The following is a 22,790-nucleotide window of genomic DNA, read 5'->3' on the forward strand; positions in this document are numbered from 1 at the left end:
AGGCTTCGGGGCTGGAGTTCTCACCTGGGGATGGACTGAGGCTGAAGAGCAGACAGGTTGAGTGGGTGCTGGCCTCAAACTTAGCCCTGGCGCATCAGGAGCCCCCTGCAGCCTGCAGGTGGCAGTAGGAGGCTTCCTCCGGAGGATCAGAGAGCTGAGGACCCAAGTAACCAGGGTAGTGGTGGCCAGCCGCAGGGTATCCTGGGTGGTTTGGTACAAGTGAGGGTGCTGAGCCAATACTGAAAGGAGAGGCAAGGGGCCTGGAGACAGGCGCGAATGAACTGTCCACACCCTACTCCGCACCTTTGGAAGAGTGAAAGGGATCAGATGTATAGAAGGGGCAGGCTCCCTTCCTCCCAACCAGCTTTCCAGAAGAGCCCGGATTTGCTGAGAGAGTAGGGGACCTGAAAGGGGAAGGGGGGTACGGAGGAGACTGCTGTGCCTGCGGGAGAGGTAGCTGGGCATCCAGCTGAAGAGCAGCCGCAGCCCCATGGGGAGCTCCTCTGGAAGCCCATGAGAGGTGACCGCCACCTCCGCCCTGGTCCTAGGTACCCCCACGTACCTCTCTGAGAATTCCAGTTGTTCCATTTCAAGCACCAGAGGCCTCAGTCCAAGCGTTGGGAACTTCCCTCCCTAACCTCTGCATGTGACAACCACCAGGACAAGCTGAAAGCCAAGGGCAAGTCCTCTCATTGACTCCCACCCCCGAGTCCTCATCTGCCCCAGCTGCCAGCTGAAGCACTGATGCTACCTGTCTGAAGTTTACTTAGCAACTAGCTGATCCCATGTCACAGGGAAAGACTTCACCCTACAGTGCACGGTCGGTGCTGGGGGGGCTGAAGCAGGAACCCTATGGCATCCGGGGATTGCCAAGAAAGAAACACAAAATTTGCCCCAGCCCATGAGAGCAAAGAAGTCGATTCCTGCAGAAACATCGCTGATGCTTGGGAGGCTAAATCCGAAGCTATACAGCAGAGCTCCCAACATAGGCTCGCGTCTCCAGAAGGTCAGGCCCAAGGGTCGTCTGGGCCCAAAAGTGAAGGTGCCCTGCCCTTGACAACCAGGTCCCTCCCTGCAGGGAGAATTATTTTTCAAGCACTTGGAGAATTTTCAGAGCATTGACAGGTTGGAGATTTTCATGGGGAGAGAAGTCCCTCCTGGGAGAAGCTGGCTGGCTCTGTCCTTGAGGCTAGGTGAATTGCCCTTCCGCCTCGGTAACAGTCACCTGTTCTTCCTGCCCGGTGCTCAGCACACTGTGAGGCCACTGTTTTATTTCTTTTCTGTCTTCCTCCTTCAAACTGCCATCTGGACCTCATTCCACAATCCCCGAGGCCTCCGCGGCGCCAGGGGGCGCTGTGGTGCTCGGCCCGGGCTTACCAAACTCTCGGGGGCGCGGTCTCCCGCCCCGAGGCGATGGGCTCCGAGGCGGCGCAGTTGCTGGAGGCTGCAGATTTCGCGGCGCGGAAGCACAGTGGGCAGCGGCGAAAGGACCCCGAAGGGACCCCCTACATCAACCACCCTATCGGTCGGCACGGAGCCCGGGGAACAACCGCAATGGTGTTGGGTCGGGGGGCGTGCACCTCATTGAGCACTTACCCTGCACGCAGCTTTGTGCCCGTCACTTTAGGTGTTTAAGCCTCATACAATCTGGGGCGGTGGGCTTGGCTGTTCCCTGTGGACGCTTGACACCCAGAAGTAAAGACTTGGCCAAGGCCACCCAGTTATTGACTCTACAAAACCCACAACACGGGTGCCTGGGATTCCCCTCGGGTCTGACTTCCTGCTTTGCCCTGCCAGGTGTGGCTCGGATCCTGACCCATGAGGCGGGAATCACTGACATTGTGGTGTTACAGGTAACTTTCCTCCTCCTCTGACAGGAGGCTGGGTTGGGGATCCGGGCCCCATTCATCTCTGGGCACCCCTTGCCTGGCCTCACAGGGCTGAGTGGAAACCTGTCCCCAGGCCGCCCTGCTCCATGACACCGTGGAGGACACAGACACCACCCTGGATGAAGTGGAGCTGCACTTTGGGGCACAGGTGAGGCGTCTGGTGGAAGAGGTGACAGATGACAAGACTCTGCCCAAGCTGGAGAGAAAAAGGCTGCAAGTGGAGCGGGCTCCCCACAGCAGCCCAGGGGCTAAACTGGTGAAGTTGGCGGACAAGCTGTACAATCTGAGGGACCTGAATCGCTGCACCCCAGAGGGTAGGACTCCCCAACCTGCTCTGAGGGAAAGGGGAGGGTCCACCTTCTGGAGACCCAGGTTAGTCAGTTCCCCTGGGGGAAAAAAAAGCCTGGAGTTTTGGTTAATTCTCCAGACTAATTCTACTAGATCACTCTGATCTGCTTTCATAGGGCAGAAATACAGTACTATAGCGGGGCCAAAGGGAAGCTGTCAGGACAAATCATACCATCAAGAAGTCCTGGCCCTGCACCAGAACCCCCAGGAAGTTGGCAGAATCCAGTGCTGCCCTGCACGTTGTGAGCAGTTTTCTGTCCATTCACTTGCAGGGTGGTCTGAGCATCGAGTGCAGGAATACTTTGAGTGGGCAGCGCAGGTGGTGAAGGGTCTTCAGGGAACAAACCGGCCTCTGGAAGAGGCTCTGAAACAGCTGTTTACAGAGCGGGGCTTGGCACTCTGAGCAGTGCTTGGCCAGAGTGGCAGAGACGCCAGCCTTGTCCAGGCCAGAGTGGAGTCATACGCTAGGCTTTTGGCACCTCTCCAGCTGCCTGCACAGTTCACTCAGCCCGGCAGCCAAAAACATTTGCCTTTTCACACTCAGAACATCTCCTGCCGACTACTAAGCTGAGCCTGGATTGTGGAAGTCAGACATCTCCCCATCCACTTCTAACACCGTCACTGCCCTTCAGGCCTTGAGTCTGCCTTTTTGGGTCTCTGGTCCCTCAGGTACTTGGGCTTGTATAAACACTTGTTCATAGTCATGGAAAATAAAGCATTTTGCGTGAAACTTTAGGTTGCTGCTCCATCTCCAGACTCTGGAGTGGGGAGCTGGTAGGTGGGATACCTGCTCCGAGCCTGGCTTCCTTATCAATGACCAAGGCTGTGTAATTCTCAGGGTTACTTTACACGTAGCGCCTGAAGGAGCCTGACACGTGCTCAAAAAATGGGAGTTGTCCCCATTACAGTTGGACTTGGTGGCAGATGAATTGGAAAGGAATGCCACCGGCCAGTTTGAAGCCCTGCTGAGAACGGGAGAGACCCCAGCAGCTGCGTGGTAGAGTCGGTGGAATACCCCGGGCCCTGGCACAGCTGGGGTCGAAGCCTTGTCATTTCGCGGGATTCATTGGTTGCTAAGCCACAGGGACTTCCGGGTGGCTCCGGAAGTGGCCTTTCCCCCAGGCACGGCAGTGGGCGGAGCCTGAGGGGGGCCTCCGATTGGGGCATTCACCGGGAGGCGGGTTTTTGGTGCCTGCTAAGCCCATGAGGTTTATTAGCCCCCTTGAAGAGGGTACCCCTTAGGGATGAGTACATTATTAAGTCGAAGCCACTTCGTTCCGGACCATGATGGTTTTTCATTCAAAGAAGGCCCAGTGCAGTTTGCAGGAAAAAAATGAAAAATACAGAGGGCCACAAAAAATATGACTTTAAAAGGAAACGAGTTCCAGGACAGTCCCAGATAAATGACGTTCAAAAGTCGAGTGTAATCTTCTTACACTCGGCAGAGCAGGTACTCTGTAGAGAATTTGGGTTTGTTTTTTTAATTAGTTTTTTTTGGGGGGGAGGCGGTTACAGGATTTTTTAAACTATTTATTTGCCAAAGTCTCAAAATCAGTCTGCAGTTTTTAAGTGGTTTAAAATTTAAGTTTCAGGACAATTTAACGAACATGAACCCCCTTCTGTATCCTCAGAATGAAAAGAGAGTACAAGGAGCGTAACGCTGTACAAACCTCACATCATGCAGTGTTCTTTATAATAACCAAATGGGCAGGGCAGGGCTACTCTGATTCTTCTGGGAATAAGCTTGGAGAGGTGAGCAGGCTCATTCGTGGTAAAATGGGTGGGAGAGTGACGGAATCAGGACCAGAACTGCTCTCCTGTTCTGCCGCACTCACTGCTAGGCCCTGCAACCAGACGAGAGTGACCACCGTTGATGTCACTCCAACCCCTGGATGGACATGAAGATCAGGCCCAAAACGGCTAGTGCATTTAGACTATGAGTCTTAGGCCTTCTTAGGCAACCTGTTTGATCTGAGCAAATATAGAAGGTATTTATTTTTTAAATTCAATTTTTTTAAACCATCAGAAGCTCACAGATAAGTTGGAAGTAGAGGATACGTTAAGTTTTCCCCCTGAACCCCTTGAGATGAACTTGCTGACCTGATGCCCTATCACCCCTAAACACCTTAGTATTTAGACACAGAAACGCTATATGACCAAACTAGAACCAACACCAAAAAATTAACATTAGCACATCACTCCCTTAAGTCTGTGATAACAGGGTGCCTCGCAGTTTACACAGAGGCTCACTTTGGCTGAGCTGGGAACCCAAAATTTTGCTTCTGGCCTAGAATTAGAATGCTTTTACACTTTAAATACTTCATGCAGCATTCTTAGGCACCAGGGGGCAGCGGTAGAGCTATGCTTAGTTCTCTAGTTTGAATGTTAAGTCCTAGGCATTCCAGGAGGGGACACCCATTTCTAGAACTTCTCGAGGCTTTTACACTCAATGCCGTGTCTTAAATCTTCATTCCTGTCAACGTTCCAAAAGCCAAAAAGGCCTCCTCCACAACCTAGCAGTGTGCAGACCACCTAATTACGTACAGTTCACTTCCAGTGCAGGTTTATTCTCAACTAGGGAGGTCAAAAGTCAGGAGTCAAAGTGAGTGGAAGCTCTTTGCAGGCCCACTTGGTCCTAACTGAAATGATTTCTCATTAACTCTTAAATAAAACTTGAGGTTTGTTAGGAAGGACCTGGTTTGCCCTAAGAGAATTAAGACAAATCGAACTCTGAGAACTGCCACTTGGAAGTGTTTGTTCTTTGTACACATTTTTTTAGGGAAAAAGATGTTTAGAGATCTTGACTTTGATGGTCAGACTGATCCCCTATGTAAGTGCCAGAGTGTCATTGCTAACCACAGTGACAGTGTGGTAAGCAGGTCAGTTGCAGGGTACAGATGTCACTTCCCCTACACAGATATTCGAGGTTATACTCACCCACCACAAGCCAAACTAGACCTCTGTTTGGGTTCTACCTCGCCATACAGCTCCCTTTTTCACGTAAACAGGACGGTTCTAGGTGGACAAAGCGCAGGTACAGAACTCTATCCAGTTCCAGTGGCTGAAGTTGCTCCTTTCTGCATTCGGTCCTGGCTCCAGTTTCGATTGTTAACGGTCACAACTGTGAGGCCTCAGTGCCAGCGCTCCATGGTCAAGGGTTGCTGCTTGCCTTAAATCCGTAGGCCCATTTCCCAGTTTGGTATGCAAAGGGATCACCTGGGAACTTGTTAAAATGCAGATTCCTTGGCCCCTCCTCTCAGAGACTGGTCCAACGGGCTGTGCCAGGAACCCGCCTTTCCCCCTACGCACTGCAGTTAGGTTTTAATTCTTATTTGTGTTGCGTTGGTCTCCGGTCACCGGAACTTCACTCCACAGCCTGCCCTCCAGGCTGATAACCTTGTTTCTCACACTGTGACACAGGTGGGACTCTGAGTGTCCCAGGAGGCTGGGGAAGAACTCCACAGTGTCACTCTCGCAGCTTTACGTAGCTGTTGAGCGAGCTTTTCTCCTGAAGTATTCGCACTCACCAGTTTTGGAAATGCTGCATGTTCTCCCCCACCTGTCCTTTAACCTTAGTGTTTTCCATCATGCAGAAACTCTGAATGTGTTTGTGGTAAAAACAAACAAACAAACAAACAAACAAAAAAAAAACCTATCGTTCCCCTTATTATAAAAACCTTTTAGGTTTCATGTCATTTATAACAGACCTTCCCACACCAGAGGTACAAAAATACCCTATATTTTCTGCAGTAATTTTGTAGTTTAGCTTTTTGATATTTTTCCCTTTGGAACAAATTCTTGTGGAAATTCGGAGGCAAAGGTCTAACTTCCATAGATAAAGTACTCCTTATTAAATAATCCATTTTTTCCCTGTAAATACTGCTTTTATCCTAAATTCCCATGCACAGTGGGACTGTGCATGGCCTGTCCCACTTGTCCCCCCAGGACACACGCACTGAACTCATCACAGTCCCTTAAGCCTCCTGTGGGAAGCCCCGCAGGCCGAGTGCCTGCCACCCACGTGGCACAGGTACCCCCGCCTGACTCATCAGTACTCACAATTAGTATTCGCACACATTTACTCTTCCAGATGAACTTTAGAACTTGTCAAATTTCAAAAAATACCCAATCTCACTGGAATACGATGAATTTACAGGCCGTTTGGAGAGAGCCAGAGTCTCTACAGCTGGGTCAGCTTACGGAAGGCTCTTACTAGCTGTTCGGTTGGTCTTACAGACCGGCCCTTCTGTCGTCTACCTATAATGACAGTTGTAACTCTCCTTCATCACCCTCCTCTGCCTCACCGAGGGGGTTGGCAGTGCCGGACTCTCCTAAACACTACTCGGGCCTCAGCCGGTTTCTGACCTCAATGGGGACACCTGTGGAGTTTCTCTTAAAAATGCCATCAACTGCGGGTTTCTGACAGAGACCTTGACCTAGATCAGCATGTCTCTTTCTAATCTCAAACTTTTAAGAAGGGGCAGGTTATGAATTTTGCCGAATGCCGTTTCAACATCTGTAGAGGCTGTCGTGAATTTTTCTCTGTTAACTGGAGCTGAAATAAAGCAGCCACGGTGCCTCTAGGTGAGTCCTCCAGCCCTGGTCCCCACACCAGGATTGGAGCCCTTCCAAAGGAGGGTGCACCGACGCTGGAATTTCGTGGTCTGACTGGAGGGATGCTGCCAAAAGCCCTCTCAGGTCGCCCGCGCACAGGAGGTCCCGGAGGCTTCGCTTCCTCTCCTGGCAAAGGAAGCCTGGCCCATCACACACTCCGTGATCGGAAGGAGCTCTGGGGGCACAGTGGGGTGCAGAGTACAGGAACTGAAGAGGCATCAGTGGGGTGGAGGACCCCCCACAGCCCCGCCACATTCCAACAAATCAACATATAGACCAAGGGCCCAGTCCGAGACAGGATTTGTACCTGAAGAGTCCTGCGACCTCTGGCCATGACAGTGTCTAGTGACTCCTCCCGCTGCACTGCAACGCCTGATGGGCTCTGGGCCCCCATCCCCCCCTGCCCACCACGCTGGGACAGGGAGTCCCTACACAACCACAGGATCCTCCGTCACCCACCAACTCTGAGGCCAGACCATACCCCCTCAGCCTCCCCTACCCCTCCTGCTTCTCCGACATCCCACTCTGGAGAAAAGATGGGTGCTTGGGCCTGTGCCCAACGGAGCGGCCGCTCGCACCCCAAGCCGAGGCTGGCCCTGTCCGCTCCAACCAAGGGCCGGGTCTCCCTGATCTCGCCAGCGTTGACCCTGGCTACCCAACACTGAGCCACGGGATGCCCCTAAACACAGAAGCAGCCACAACCAGGAAGTGAGGGCCGAGCCCAGTCTGTCGGAGTTCTGAGAGGTAGATCGGGGCAGGAGACACCCTGCGTGGCTCGTCCAGCCCGACCTTGTGTTAGAGGCGGTCTCTGTGGACGAACTTGCTCTCCAGGCCACAGGAAGCCCTAGCCCAGGCGGAGGCGGAAGGTGGCGACTTCCATGGGCTCCAAGTAGATGTCGGTGCTGTTGGAGGGCGAGGCTAGCGGGTACAGTAAAGTCAAGGACATCGGCTGCAGGAAACTCACGTCCAGGCCGTGGAAGAGGCTCCCCAGGGCCACCTGTGCGGAGGAGAGGGGGCAGGGCTGTGCTGGGGGCTGGCATGCCAGACGAGGCAGCTCTTCCTCCAGGCAACCTGCTGCAGCCCCGCTCGGCAGCCAGGTGCCCCTCACACGTGCAGGTCTGCACCCAGTCTCAGGCTCGCCCACACGGGCCCAAGCCCAGAGCCTGCCCTTGGACCGAGGGTCGGCCACGGCACTGGGCTGTGAGCCGTCTGAGCACAGGGCCCGCATCTTGGTTCACTTCTGAGCATCTGGGGGCTTTTTATCAGTGCCGGCTTAGAGCACGAATGAGCCTGACGGCCTTTGGTTTTTTATTTCTGTGACTTCTACTTTGTTTGATGGGCGTCCCTACTCATGGAAGAGAGGGCCAGCTACGCGCCTCATGGAGAACTGGCCCGCCAACCCTCAACAGCTTTGAACACGGGTGTCAGCAGCTTCCCCTTTCTCTCTGCAAAGGCCCAGAGTGACCCCTGCCCTCTGATCGCAGCCTGACCCCACTGCAGTCTCAACAACCTGTCTCACGCCTGCCCTTCCCAGTCGCCCCACTTCCCTACCTCCCCTCGTCAGGGGCTCTTGCCACACCTGGGCCCTGCTCACCTTGCCTTGGCTTGTGGTGCAGTTGAAGCCCAGGTTCTTGGCCTCGAGGCCACAGTCGAAACCTTTGCGGTGTAAGATGAGCGCGGCTTCTGCCGAGGGCAAGGCATCATCCTGGGTGACAGGCAGCACGGAGGCGGTGTGTGAGTGTTGTGGGGGTGCTGCTCGGGGCTCCAGGTGCAGCAGCCCCTCTGCCCAGAGGCGGCACAGGGACAGGGAGGAGTCTGGGTGAGGACGGGCCAGCACACAGTCCTGGAGGGGCAGGGCCCAGCGGGGTGCTCACCTCGGCTTGGAGCGTGCGCAGGTTGAGCAGGTGGAAATCACAGGGCAGGGAGGCGGCCAGAGGGTGAAATGAGCGCAGACTGGGGGCTGCAGGCTGCCTCTTGGCCATGGGCAGGGCAAGCGCTGGGGCATTCAGGTACATGGAGGTCAGGTGGCTGAGGAGGGACGGGTAGCTGGACGAGTGGGCGTCTGGGACCTGCAAGGTGGGCCGAGATTCGGGTGAGGGGACAGAGCCGGGGAGGCAACACAACCGGGTCAGTTCCTTTGGGAAGAGCTTCCCTGCTGGGGCTGGACGCAGGCGAGCCCGGCTCCGGGGCCCGTCCAGCGCGGCCACTTCCCATCACACACCACTTAGAACGGGCCTCTTCTGTGGGCCACCTCTTCTCTACTTTGGGTTTTTTTTTCCCTTTTCAACGACACTACTATGAACAACACACTCCCATCAGCAACACTCCCTGTCACGTGGAGAGACTCTCAGCACGGGGAGGATGGCGGGCAGGCAGACAGACGTGCTTCACCGTGGGGACAGGCCTCTGATGGAGGAGGCCCCAGCCCCAGCCCTGACTCTCAGGCCCAGCGGTCCCCACGGATGTGCTGAGACTACCTGGGTGGCCGACCCGGACGTCACACACTCACTTACCTCCAAGACGCCACTTTCCTACATTCTGGATTTCTGTCTATACTCCCGCCCTCCCAGAATCTCGCTTCCCTCCGGCCTGTCTTCAGGACCCCTTCTGCTGTGTCCTCACATCCACACCCCTGCCCCTGCCCCGGACCTCCCCTCCCCTGGCTCGGGGGCAAGCCACCAACTGTCTTTCTTCCCCCAGACCCACCCTTCCCGCTGCTGTTGGAGTGACATGCTCAGGGCAGAGTCCTGACAATGTCCCTCCCGCCTGAGATCCTTCCCTGGCCCCCAGATGGGAGTGCAGACTCTAAGCCAGGCGTGCAAGGCCCGCTGCAGTCTGCCCCCACCGACCCCAAGCCAGCCCAGGGCTGCCACGAACTTCCTGCAATGATGGAAACATGCTCCTTCTGCACCAATACGGTAGCTACTACCCCGCGTGGCGCTGGAGCACTTGACGGGCTGTGAGTACAAATGAGCAACGCGTTCGTTTTTGTATTTAGCTCCGGTTAGTTCAAATAGCCACACTGGACAGGCACCCATAGCCTGAGGGAATGCCCTGCTATTCCCCATTCATCAAAGAATGAGATCAGAGCCCCATTCATCACAGCCACACCTGGACAGCACCTCCTCCAGGAAGCCATCCTTGATTCCCTTGGCCCACAACACTCTCTGGCTCCTCATGACCAGTGCGCACACCTATTTAGTAGCTAATATTTCTACACACCTGGCTTGCCCCCCACCCAGACCCATGAATAAACTCCTGGGGAGCAGAGTCGGTGTCTCAGACACGTGAGAGCACAGAGCCGGGAGGCGGACGGGCAGGGGGTCATCGAGGGCCCCGACTCCCATCACGGCCTGCTAGCACTAGCTCTGTACCCACTGCCGGCCCTCACCTCTTGGTTACGGCTCCTGCTCTTGTGAAAGACCAGTCCCTAAACAATGGCTGACACTCTGGAGAAAAATCCAGGCTGCTGGGGGCAGAGAAAGCCACTCGACAAACGGGGCTTAGTGTGCAACCAGGGGGCGGAGGGGGGGGGTGGCAGATGAACAGGAGGACACGGGGAAACAGGTGCGGTGGGGAGAGAGGTGCCGGGCTGCAGGAGGCGGAGCTTCACAGCATCATCAGGCTCACTCCCCACCAGGAAACCGGCTCTGCTCTGGCCTCCCTGCCCAGCTCCAGCTGGGCACCCCAGGGCCGCCCACCCTGCGAGGCAGGCCCTGAAGTTACCTCACTGCCCAGGGTGCGCCGTTCCAACAGGAGGCGGAAGCGGTTGCAGGTCCTCTTGTTGTCCTTGAGCCCTTGGCCCAGGCCTCGGTTGTCGTCCTGCATGAGCCGCCGGTCCAAGATCACCTCCAGCTGGCCTGTGGAAGTGGCCCGTGAGTCCCCAGCCCAAGCAGACAGTGGCTCTGGAAGATCTCTGACCCCAGACCCTGGTGGAAAAGCCCTGTGGGCGGCTGGAAGCTGTCACTCAGGAGAAAATGCAGCCCAGGGATCCGGAGCTGGAAGCAGGCAGGCAGGCCAGCCCTGGCAGATCACTGTCTCGGCTCTGTGACTCACAGCCAGGTCCAGCCAGATGCCCAGGCAGGAGACCAGCCTAGACCAGCTGCATAAACAAACTAAACAAGCAAACGCAAAACCGCCAGCACCAGCTCCCAGCAGCTGGTGCCGAGGCCCTGACGGGGCAGGTTTTCTCGGGCTGAGCAGAGCCTGTGGAGAATACGCACTCTCCGCCCCTGCTCTGGGTGGGAACAGACCCCGGCTCTGCCCGTCCGGTCAGTCAGGAGGGCTGGGGAGAGGACAGCCAGATGGCCAGTCAGGCTGGGGCTCAAATGAGGTGTCCTTTGGGGGTGATCACCTTGGCTTTCTTTTAAAATATAGTAGGGGACGGGGTGCACTGCAAAGCTGGCGTATGTCGGAACGAGAGTTTTCCCAGGAGCTGTTTTTTGTTTGTGTTTTTTTAAGAACCCCCAGCGGACCCCACACAGCTGGCCCTACCCACCTTCCCACTGCCCTGGCCCTGGTTCTAGCTTCGGCAGCTGCTCAGTCTTGACCCTGAGCAATCATGGAATGATAGCTGGAAGTCCCAGAACAGCCTCCTGGCACATAAGACATCATTCCTCAGCACACTGTTTCCCGGAAGGGCAGAGAGAACCAAGTGGGACACGGCTCTGTTAGGAATCCAGGGCACAGACTCCGGGAAAGTTCTGCAGCCGCCGGCCCTGCCGAGTCGGGGGCGGGAGGTGAGGGCAGCAGAGCCCACAGCGGCCCCGCAAACCCTGGAGGGCACTCTCCGCTCAGCCCTGCACCAGAGCCCATCTTGAAGGGGGACCTGAAGGCCCCTGTGGCCACCAAGTGCAAGCTGTTCACTTTGCCCCGAGGGCACAGAGATGCCCGGGCTCGCCCAGCTGACCAGCTCCAGGGCAGTGCTCGGAGTGTCCTTGTTCTGAATCTTAAAAATGTCACTCTCTTTTAACGACCATGAGTAGGAAGACGGTGTTGTAATTTTCTTCTTTGCTATCTATTTCATCACAACATCGATGGAGTTTTCCGACTGCCCCCCTCCCCATCCGGGCCAGGAGGGGGCTACACACCATCGCTGAGAATCACCATTCGCTATTCAGCCGCCTCTTGAGGGGATCTAGCAGGGCACCCACCCCCTGGACGCCTCCACCAGGGCAGAGGCAGACGGCGGTGCCTGCCGCCTCCAGCAGCCATGACTGGCAGCTGTTAGTTAGTGCCTCCCGCTTTCCAAGTGGAGGTGAGGCCGACAGGAAGGAAGGGAGGAAGGAAGGGAGGAAGGAAGGAAGGAAGGATGGAAGGAAGGGAGGGAGGGGGAGGCCCTGGGGCAGGACATGCTTCCCCTTCCCATCCTCTTCCCCACTCACCATCTCGGAGGCTGGAGACGCCCAGGGCCTGGGCTGTGTGCAGCGTGAGGCGGTTCTGGGTGTCCTGGATGTAGGCCATGACCGGCATGGGGTAGAAGTTGGCCTGCAGGGGCAGCTTCTTCAGGTACCGCCGGGGCTGCACCTGTGGGGCGGGGCCAGCGGGTCAGGGGCAGCTGGGCTGTCACTGGGGCCCCAGGGGGTCCCCAGTTGGAAGGAGCCCCTGACCACTCTGGCCTGGTTCCCCCTTCTCCATCAGGGCAGACCCCTGCTCCCCCCCCACACACCCTGGTGCTTGTGATGGAAGCAAACACCGTCCCGGTTCGGTTCGATGGGGTCTCCAGGGCACGGCCCCCGAATCACCTGAAAGCCGTTGAGGTCTGTGAAGAAGGTGCCCTGGCTGCCGATGTCTGTGTGGATGCGCAGGGCCAGCTCCTTGTTGACGTAGTCCCGGATGTCCACCAGGGACGACATGTCCAGAGAAAGCCCCTCCACCCCTGTGCACGGGGGCCACGGGAGGGCGTGAGAGGTGGAGCTGCACGGGCTGTGCCCACCCCGCCCCAGGCCGTTCCCAGCACTTCTTCCAGGACGGCCTTTCCCGCGGGAGAATTAATTAAGCCTCCTCCCTGCCTCCATGGTCATTTCTCAGGAACAGATGTACGAACAGAGAACAGGCAGAAGGAAGAGCATATCACAGCCTGGGGGGGCCACCCCTCCTCCCTGACCTTCCTCATGTGCAGAGCGCACCTGGCAGGTTGTACAGCCGGACCACCTGGTGCACGTGCTCGTAGTATGCTGCCACCTCGGAGAAGAAGGGGCCTTCCGTGACACGCAGCACGGGGGGGTCCCTGGGGACGTAGGGCTGCGGAAAGAGCAGGTGGCAGCTGAGCCCACTGCACAGAGAAAAGCAGGCGGGGACCAGCCCGGGACCAGGCAGGGAAGCAGTTGTTCTGGGCAGGCTCTGGCCCCTGGCCCCTCGCTGAGTTGGGCCCAGGGCCGCCGGTGGTGCTCTTGCCCTCCCCCCCAAACCTCCCACAGGCAGCCCCGGCAAGGCCCCTAGCAGCAGGGCCCAGCCTGGGGGAAGGCCCGAGCCCCCCTCAATGCCTCAGGTCTCCTGGCGCCCCGTCAGCGAGGGCCCAGGCCCACTAGAGTTCCAGTGTCTGCAGGGTACCTGGGCCTCGCCGTCAGGCAGGAAGAGGTAGGCTCCGCTCTTGTCTTTGGATGCGCGAGTGCCGTAGACGAGGAACTCCATGTTCACGCGCTGCTCCTGCTCCTCATCCACCCTTCGGATGCTCTGCCAAAACACACAGCCCTGACCCCTGGCCCCACAGCAGCGTGTCAGGCCTGCCCCCAGGAGGGCTCGGACAAACTTTCCCACGGAGCCAAGCCCGCTCCCCTGAGGCCCCCGGAAGTCCCGGGGCCCGCTCCCAGGTCCGCCATGCTCATGCGCACACCGCACGCACGCCCTCCTCCAGCCCGCGCCCTGGCCCTTTACCTTGAGGAGCCCGCTAAGGCCTGAGAACCAGACCTTCATGTAGCGGTTGCTGATGGCAAAGTCACCGGTGCCGGAGTCAATGACGCGTAGAGGGAATGCCTCGTGCCTGCTGACAGCCAGCCGCCGGCCGTGCAGGTAGACGCGGGTGGAGGAGGGCAGGGTGCGGTGCCCATCCAGGCCCAGCTGCAGCTGCAGCACGCCGAGGCCCAGCGCCGGCAGGCGGACAGGCACCGACACCTGCTGGCACAGGGCAGTGAGGGAGCAGGGGCCACGGCCTGGGCCTCAGCGGCAGAGCCAGGCCCGGGATTCTGCCCATGGGGCCTGACCAAGTCCCCGCACCCACTGGTGCCCCTGTCCCACCTCTGAAAGTAGAGGTTACAGAACTGGCCCCTCATCAGACTGTTATGAGTCTCCTACGGAACAACGAGGAAGTGGGAACCCCACGCCGAACCTTCAGTAAAGGCTTGAGGGACAAGTGAACAGTGGGGCAACTTTTGGACTGTCATCGTTACTGCGCGAAGCCATCCTCCCTTCAAGCACTGACTCAAATCCCAAAAGGGACAGTCCCCTGACAATGCCTGTCCCCAGGACTCCTGTCCCCAATCCGGGGCGTAAGCAGGAGGGTAGGAGGATGGTGTTGAAGGACAGAGGCCCCCCTGCCTGGCCCCCCAGCTCACCTGGTAAACGTCAGGGACCATGTCAGTGGCGGAGCCCCAGTGGGCGCTGACCTGCACGGCCAGGGGCTGACCCTCCTCTGAAAACACACGCACGTGGGGCGAGCTAACCAGCAGGGACGCCACGCTGAGCCGCTCCTGCTCCAGCGGGTTGAAGAGCACCACATACCTGGGGGGAGAGGTGAGCTGGCCCAGATGGCCACTGCTCCTGGCTGGCAGGTACGGGGATGGGGGGCGTGGCCGGAAGGGGGCGTGGCTGGGAGGGGCTCTGCCTCTGTGCGCCTCCTGCTTCCACTCACCTGGGTGAGGCGTCCAGCTGCACCACTGTGCGCTCTGGCAGGGCGTCGTGATTTAAGCGGCTGTCATCCTGGAATTCAGTGGGTGGGGAGGGCGGAACCATCATGCGGCTCGGGCTGACTCCACATCCTGCCCCCTGCCCCCACCGGCTGTCCTGCATGGGGACCACTAGCTGCACCGGGCACACATCTTCACCCCAGGACATGATGAGAAAGAGAAAAACCCCCATACCCCAGCTCCTGGGGCGGGGCTGCACACACCAGAGGGTCTCAGAGCAGACCCAGGAGGGGGCTCACCATTTGGAGGAAGGGTGCCGCAGGGTCGTAGTGGTAGGTCTCCTTGTCGCCCAGCACAAGATAGTGAGCTGCGTTAATGATGACCTGCTTCAGGTTGACAAGGGAGCGTAGCAGCCTGGGGGGGACAGGAGGGGGACCATGGAGGAGGTGACCTCAGACACTCGGCCAGCCAGACGAAGCTCCAGGAGGCCTACCTGATGACCACCCAGCACGTCCTTTCTTTGGGGAGACGGGGAGGGGAATGGAGCCCACGGGGAGAGGACAAGGTCCGCACCTGACGCCATAGTCCGCCACGACGGCCTCCTTGGCAGTGCCAGTGATGGCATCGTGGTGCTGGAAGAGCCCCAGGGTGCGCCGGGCTTCTGTCAGAAGGGCCAAGTTCGAGAGCGGGTACTGGCTGGCCAGTCCGGAGCGGCGGGCGTGAGCGACAGCCAGGCTGTACAGAACCTCCGCCCCGCTGCCCGGAGAGACAAGTCAGCGCCTGCGCACACAACTCCAGGGCGCCACCTTCCGCTTCCCACCGCGCGCGCTCCTGCCTGGGTCTTACCGCAGGTGGGCTTCCAGGACGCGGTCCAAACTCTTGTAGAATGGTCGGGAGGTGTAATAGCCTGTCCAGTAATGGTCCTCCCGGTCCGCGTAGGAGAAGAAATCTCCACTCAGCACAGGAAACCCCGGGGGCTGGGCCCCTGGCTCCACCCCCGTCCTCTTATACAGCGCGTCAAAGTAGTCTGAGAGGGTGCCAAACTGGGCCTGTGGGGACCCCAAAAACCCATCCCCATCAGTGCCAGCGCCTCCTGGGAATTGTGGCCCAGCTGTTGCAGCCAGGGTCCTGTGTGTGCAGTCCTGTCCTTCCCACCTCCTGGACCTCATGCAGCAGCTGGGGGCCAGGAAGGAACGCGGAGAGAAAAGGGAAGCCCTGCAGAGGATCAGGAATGAGCCCCGGTTTGAAGCCAGGAGCGGGGTGCGTGGAGCTGCGCGGGGAGGGGCTCCTCACACCTGCACGTGGAAGTCAGGCTTGCTGTTGAGGAAGTCGAAGAGCCGCTGGTAGTTGAAGAACTGGGCGTCCCATTCCTGGGGCTTGTCGTAGCGGAAGTCGTCGCCCAGCGGCACCAGCAGGACGTTGCTCCGGAAGAGCCGAGACTTCTTGCGGTACTGGTCGAGGAGCAGGGCTGCCCTGCAGATGCAAGCGCTCAGCATTGCGGGATCCTGAGCGGAGCAACCCGAGAGGCCCCTCCACAGAGGCCCCACCAGGAGTCACTCGCCTACAGGCGCATCGTCCCGTGGCCCAGCGTTCTCCCGGCAGTCCCCACAAGCGGAGGGCTCTTTCCACCCTGGTCTGAGCGCCTGGCTTCCACTCCCTGACCCCACATGGGACAGATCGGTCCTCCTTCCCCATGTTTCCCCTTCAGACGTAAAAGATGAGCCCGCGCTCCTCTGCACAGGGACCCAGTGATGGACACGATGGATAAGATGGATACAGGGGACAAAGGAAGACAGAGCCGCACCCCGTTCCGGCCTGGCGCCCCATGGGAGCGGCGTGCACTCACACAGGTGCAGCTGGCAGCCCCCTCGGTCACCCACAGTGCTAAGGTCAGTGGCTGTGTTCTCTAAGCATGAGGCTCTCAAGGTCTTTCCTCCTCATCCTGACCTTTCTACTCTGTTTTCTGAAGCTAACAGTGGAAACTTACATCTCTACCTAACAAACCTTGGGTGGTAAGACCCAACCTACACCTCCAAATGTTGAGATCGTTCGGGATCCAGCTTCATCCTGTCCACCAGTTAGTAAGGCAGCCCGGGGGGTAAGGTGCCTGGGCTCCGGGGCCAGACCCGCCCACACCAGCTCTGAGTGCATGAACTGAGTGACCTTCAGTGAGTGACTTAACCCCTCTGGGCCTCAGTTCTTATAAAATGAGGCAACATCAGCACCCACCATCCTAACGTCACAAGAGTTCAAATGAACTGCATGCATTAATATTTGCCAGAATATGTGGAAGAACTAGAGACAAACACTTATTTTCTTTTTCCTCCAAATCAGCACACAAACAGGGCCCTGTAGCATGTCATCAAAGCCTTTTTCTCTTTGTAGATCAACCTATCAGTGAGCAGCACGTTGTGGGGGTCACAGGTCAACCAGCCACGAAGCTATTTCACCATGCTGGTCAGCTTCTGCTCTCCTGTTTTGTTTTTGGGAGAGGACGCCTCCAGTACCATTTCCCCCTAATTTATCAGCCCAGGAAGCCTTTCAGAGGAGGAAACGAAGTTCCTCTCAGGACTTCCTCACTGCACACCTGGGCTGGCCTCTGCAGCTCACAGTGGCTGCTTTAAGAAAAATCCTGCCCTGGCTGGTGTGGCTCAGTGGACTGAGCGCCAGCCTGCGAACCAAAGGGTTGCCGGTTTGATTCCCAGTCAGAGCACCCGCCTGGGTTGCAGGCCAAGTCCCTGGTGGGAGGCACGTGAAAGGCAACCACACACTGATGTATCTCTTTCTCTCTTTCTCCCTCCCTTTCCCTCACTCTAAAAATAAATCAATCTTTAAAAAGAAAAGTCCTGCCTCCACAGCCCTAGGTGCTTATTTGGGAGCAGTACTTAGATTTCTGGATTCTGGAAACAAAAGGCCACTTTCTTTCCCTCCAGTCACACGTTTTGTCCTTTGGGCCCCACGGAAATCGGAGTACGGCAACAACGTGAAAACCAGTTAGACCGGCTGTAGTCTTTAGGCCAGCCCGCTTCTGGCCCAGTCCCGGTTTTCTGTTGTCTGCTCTTTTCCTGGGGGCGGTGGGGGGGGCTGACTTCAGACACAGGGACATTTTAGGGATCCCTGATGAGTCTGTCAAAGGGAACGAGCCTGCTTTCTCAGAGGCCAGAGGCTACTGGGCAAGACCGAATGTGCACTTGAATGAGGTTCTCAGAACGCGGGGGATCCTGGCCGACGCTGAGCCAAGCCAAGGCGCCTGAGCTCAGAGACGGCCTATGAAGCCAAGGGCTGGAAGGGACTGTACCCACTATGAGAGTCATTCACCTCTGAGTCAGCCAAGCGTCTCTGACAGCTTGCTGGGACCCAGGGACACGTGCTCACGTGGGAAGTAAAACCATTCCGCAAAAGGCGGTTCCTTCAAGCCACTTATTTTCCAGGGAGACTCATCAGGGAGCTGCCGCCGCTGGGGCTGTGGGCCCGACGCACCACCCGAGCCCGGAGCTGGTGGCAAATACCTCTCGGCCACGTTGGCCTCCGTGATGGCTCGGGGGGGCACCTTCCAAGGGCAGTTGATGCGCCCGCCGGGCAAGCGTTTGAAGTCAAACTGGCAGCAGATCTTGGGGTCCGGGCCACAGGTATGGGGCACATCGTAGCTGTAGAAGGGCATCATGTGGCAGAAAATGTCTGTGGTGGAGTCCGAGTCTGAAGAAGACACAGCAGGCAGTCAGCCACGGCCGACCACGGCGGGGAGCCGGGTGTAGGCACGCCAGTGGAACGGGGGTCTGCTCTAGCTACATCGACCAAGGCGGGGCTCGACCTGGACTTAAGGCTGCAGAGGACGGGCAGGCCAAGGGTCAGGACACAGAGGGTCTCCGGAGCACGCAGCTCCCCCAGGGGACGGCACACCCAGACCCTGGGGGTGAGCAGCAGGTCCCGTAGAGGCCAGAGGTCGATTAGATCCCCTCCCACCAAGTGCCTGTGGGCCTGCTCCTGCTCCGGGACCCCCGCCCCCCCCAGGGAGAACAACCACTGCTACCCCACCCTGCCTGGCCTCACCCCAGGTCTGCCTCCACATGAACTCCAGGCTGTGGGTGGCGGCAAAGTGCTTCTTGATGGCATAATGCACCCTCTGAATCAGCATGCTGGTCAGGTTGGCCCGGCGCAGCAGGTAAGCCATGGTGGGGCTGTGCCCGAAGGGGTCCACCGCCCAGCCGGAGCGCGGGGCTGCACCTGGGCAGGGCCATGGAAGCCGGAGGCCCCGAACACCTCAGCCCCTGGCCTCCCGGCGCCAGGGTCCCAGCTCCCCTCATCCTGCCATCACACTGGGGCCCTTGATGGGGGAATCAGCATGCTAGAGAGCCATTCCCCATCCACCCCTGCACCTTAGAGCCCCCTGCTGTCCTCGGGGGTCCAGCTCCGGGGGCAGATTCTCTCTCCTGGCCTCACCGAGGTTTCTCTCCAGCCACTGGTGTCCCTCGATGAGCTGGTCGATCAGCGCAAAATAGTGGGAGTTGGCCTCATCGGGCATCACCCAGCCTCCCGTCACAATCTCCAGCTGCCCATTTCCCACCAGCCTGCAATTAAGGACACACACTCAGCGTGGGGCAGGACATCTGCCCACCCGTGCCAAGCAGGAGATGCTGAGCCTGTGCACAATGGCCTCACTGAGCCAGCTCACCGAAACCTGCGACCACGGGAACAGCCGCGTGCCCTCCTTTCCCGCCAGTCCTGGCCCTGCTTACAGGCAGACACCATCTGGGCGCCCAGGGGCCTGGCCCCACGCTTTCCCATCTCCGTGCTCACGGAACTTTGCTTTCCCCTAACACAAGTGACCCTCGAACCAGTCCCTGCCTTCTTGTTCTCGGCCCCTGCCTGCTTCCCCTCGTCTCCCCAGCCACAACTGCAACCACAGCTTTGGGTGAGACCCGGGCCCAGAGGACGGCCCTCCCCCGCCTCCCGCCAGGCACTGGCCTCCGGACCGCTGCTCTCTTCTGGGCGTTGATGTTGTCCCACCACTTGGCAAAGAAGGAGACTTCGGCCCAGAGGAAGCGCCGCCGGGGGTCCTCCTGCAGCTTGGACACCATGCTGTTGAGGATGTGTTGGGTCTGCTCCGAGTAGTACTTGTCAAAGGTCTTGATCCAGCCTGGGGGCCAACGCAGGGTCCCCTGAGGACGCCGCGTCTGCTTCGACCACCCCCGCCCCGACCCTTGCCATCAGAGAGCCCACCCTGCAGCCGCTCCGCGGGGCCGGCTGGCCCTCACCTGGGTCGTTGTGAGAGTGTGGCACCACAAACACCTGCAGGTCCTCGGCGTCCCAGTCATGCGGGCCGTAGGAGATGTCAAAGCCTTGCTTCCACACCCCGCCGTCCACGTTGTCGAAAGGCAGCTCCTCCGACACAGTCAGCATCTGCCGAGCGGAAGGAACGGCGGCTCAGCAAGGCCTCTGTGGCCGCCCAGGGTGCCTGCCCGCTGGGGCTCTTACCTGCAGTTCTGGCTTCTGGCCCCGGCCCCCCAGAGCAAACTGGCAGTCCTGGGGGGAGACGGAGAAGAAGCTGGGCCGGGGCTCCGGCGGCACCACCCAGGAGCCATTGGCCGTGTAGTAGGGCAGCAGGGCGGGCGGGCCCTCGGCGTTGGCGGTCAGCTCCAGCACGGACTCCTTGATGTGGCTGATGATCTCGTGGTTCTCCTCCAACAGCTGCTCCAGCTGCTGGATGCGATTCTGCAGCACAGAAATTTGGCTCTGCCGGAAAACCAGAACGCAGTCACCCACAGCTCCTTACACCTTCGGCACCACCTCCGCCTGGGGCCCAGGACCTGAGGCCTGCTACTGACCCCGCGCTCCCCAGTGAAGGCAGGGCCACGAGCCTATGCCGATAGCTCTGGGCAGATAAGGGAAGGGGTGCGAATCGCCACAGAGGACCTCAGTCCCCTTGGAAGTGCCTCGCCCTTCAGCTCCAAGGCGGCAAAGGTTCCACCTCACAGGCCTATTCCCAACCACCACATGGCCCGTGTGGACCACTGGGCTGACAAGGACTGTGTCTCGGCTCGGTGGGAGCGAATGCTGCAATCCATTAGCAATGTCTGCCAAGAATTCCCAAGACCCAGCGGAGGAGCCTCACCGTCCTCCCTCCCTTCTTCCTTTCCTGGCCTACGGGGCTGACAGACAGGGCTCTCTGGGCTGGATGCTGACCTGAGCCCACACAACATGTACCTTCATGGCCTCAGACGCCAGGCGTGACTCACCCGGGGGAAGTTCCCGCCACTCTGGTGCCGGGCAGGGTCATGCTGCACTCGGTCCAGCATGAGGTAGAGCGAGAAGACAGCCACGCAGAAGACAGCCGCCCCACACACGGTCACCTGCTTTTTCAGCTTCATGCTGGCTTCCACAGACACCTGGCGGGGGGGGGGGGGACACTGCATGGAGCTCCACAAGTCGAAACCCTTCCAGTGACCTTTCCACCAAAGGCCCCCGAGAGTTCCTGAGGGCTGCTCCCAAGGAACCTCTGTGTGCGTGAATCCCCCCAAAAGCAAGCTTCGAACCATCAAATCTCAGCGCTGGCTTGTGGGTCCTGACCCCACCTGGGTCCTCTCTCGGCCGAGACAGAAAGCACAAGTAACACACCTGCAGCGGTGCTGCTTCACGCAGGGCAGCTCCCCACAGGGTGAGGCTACAAAAAGCAAGACAGGATATAAAAAAACTTCCCAGTCTGGCTCCACAGGTCACCACACAACCTCCTGATTACAACCAGCTCCCTAAAGAGCTTATCGATAAGAAAGATTCGAGGGAGCAAAGGAAGCGGGTGCCCAGGCTCCTTGACCACGTGGTTCTAGTTTTAGAGAAATACACTGCTATCTGTTTTGACAGGATAAGTATAATCAAAGCCCAAAAAAACTGACAGGAAAAACTTTCTCCCTGCCCCGAAGGTCCAGACTGGTACTGGGCAGAAACCGTGCCTGGCACAGCTTTTCTCTCATTAGGAAATCCAGAATGAATTTAAAAAGAAGCAGCTTAGGTTTCTAACATAGACTGAGCCCTCTGTCTTCTCCTTGGTAGTTCTGATTCCGCAGTGGGTTAACTTTCAGCCTCTGCTTACACAGTAATTAGGAGACCGCCTGGGGAGCCAGCAGTGATTGATGCTGAAGATCCCCTGGGGAGGGAGGGAGAGGTCTGGCAGAGCTGCTCGGTGGTGGGGCAACTTTGGACGCTGCCCCCGCCCGCAGGTCCCTCCTTGCGTGCTCCACGGAGGGAGGCCGCTAACTGCAAGGCAGCGTGAAGGGAGACGCAGCTCTGAGTCTCCCTCTGGCCGGAGGGCCCAAAAGCTCGGTCGCCCGTGCCTTGTGCCCTACTTAGCACAATCTGATAGCTCAGAAGCCTCCGGGCAATATTTTTAGCCCTTGGAGGTTGGTTCTAGGCCAAAGTGGGTGGAGCTGGGGGAGATACCACGGGAGGCGAGTACCTGCGCCAGGTCCTCGGCTGCCCGCCCGCTGGAAAGCCCCTCCTCCGAACTGACTCCGCAGGTCCCAGGACCCTGACAACTACCCGGTGCAGTGCTGGAGCACCGGTCGCTTTGGACCCTGAGGCACGCTAGTGCTCAGGCTCCTGCTGCCCTAGCGGGCCGCGGCGGGATAACAGAGCCCTCCCCCATGTCTGCCCGGCGCGTTACCGTCTGAGACTCGCCTCGCGCCGCTCCAGGCCCCGCCGGCCTCGCGGTGCCCCTCACATCCCCGGGGATGACGGCCCGCGCGAGGCAGGGACGCAAGGAAGGCGGCCGTCCGCCTACCCGTCGTCCCGGCTCCGCGCGTCGCAGCCGCGCTCCCGCGGGGCCGGGGCCGCCGGCGCGCGCCAATGCTCCCGCCCGCCCGCCCGCGCCGTCCCCTCCTCTGGCAGCCGGCGGAGCAGCGTGCGGGGCGGGGACAGCCGCACCACCCCGGCCCCGCCTGCTACTCGATCCCACGCAGCCCCGCCCGGCTCCCCTCTCTCCTCTCCAGCGCACCCCGCGCCTGGGACCCGGCCCGCAATGCGCAGCCGCAGTCCGCCCAGCCTGGGCACGCTGCGGCCCTGGGAGTAGGGGAGCGAGACTTTATTTGGTCTGAACCTTGCT

At 58.8% G+C, this 22,790-nt stretch overlaps 2 protein-coding genes across 5 annotated transcripts; one reads left to right on the plus strand and one right to left on the minus strand.

The window, feature by feature from the left end:
• Positions 1-1,397: 1,397 nt before the first annotated feature.
• On the plus strand, positions 1,398-2,967 carry HDDC3 (HD domain containing 3). Its single transcript, XM_037149160.2, has 4 exons — positions 1,398-1,525; positions 1,798-1,853; positions 1,963-2,203; positions 2,510-2,967. Exons 1-4 carry the CDS (start codon positions 1,414-1,416, stop codon positions 2,638-2,640), a joined length of 540 nt encoding a protein of 179 aa, XP_037005055.1. The 5' UTR covers positions 1,398-1,413; the 3' UTR covers positions 2,641-2,967.
• A 4,167-nt stretch (positions 2,968-7,134) lies between these two features.
• Positions 7,135-22,552, minus strand: MAN2A2 (mannosidase alpha class 2A member 2). 4 transcript variants are annotated; one of them, XM_053658990.1, is made up of 24 exons: positions 22,353-22,552; positions 21,311-21,356; positions 20,932-21,081; positions 20,171-20,428; positions 19,951-20,095; positions 19,661-19,832; positions 19,136-19,263; positions 18,746-18,919; positions 18,205-18,391; positions 15,991-16,168; positions 15,542-15,744; positions 15,269-15,451; positions 14,995-15,109; positions 14,701-14,768; positions 14,405-14,570; positions 13,728-13,964; positions 13,404-13,526; positions 12,980-13,094; positions 12,596-12,729; positions 12,236-12,377; positions 10,578-10,711; positions 8,726-8,920; positions 8,446-8,556; positions 7,135-7,848 (listed from the first exon to the last, which is right to left on the minus strand). In XM_053658990.1, the coding sequence occupies exons 3-24, from the start codon at positions 21,061-21,063 to the stop codon at positions 7,696-7,698; spliced, it is 3,453 nt and encodes a 1,150-aa protein (XP_053514965.1). In that variant the 5' UTR covers positions 21,064-21,081; positions 21,311-21,356; positions 22,353-22,552; the 3' UTR covers positions 7,135-7,695. The 4 variants fall into 4 exon arrangements, with proteins under 4 accessions (XP_053514965.1, XP_037005027.2, XP_037005028.2 ...); XM_037149132.2 differs by having other exon boundaries at positions 21,229-21,356; XM_037149133.2 differs by lacking the exon at positions 21,311-21,356.
• Positions 22,553-22,790: the final 238 nt, after the last annotated feature.

Source organism: Artibeus jamaicensis, unplaced genomic scaffold (genome assembly GCF_021234435.1).
Source record: "Artibeus jamaicensis isolate MK-2021 breed Jamaican fruit bat unplaced genomic scaffold, CSHL_Jam_final scaffold_612, whole genome shotgun sequence".
NCBI classification, from domain to species: domain Eukaryota; kingdom Metazoa; phylum Chordata; class Mammalia; order Chiroptera; family Phyllostomidae; genus Artibeus; species Artibeus jamaicensis.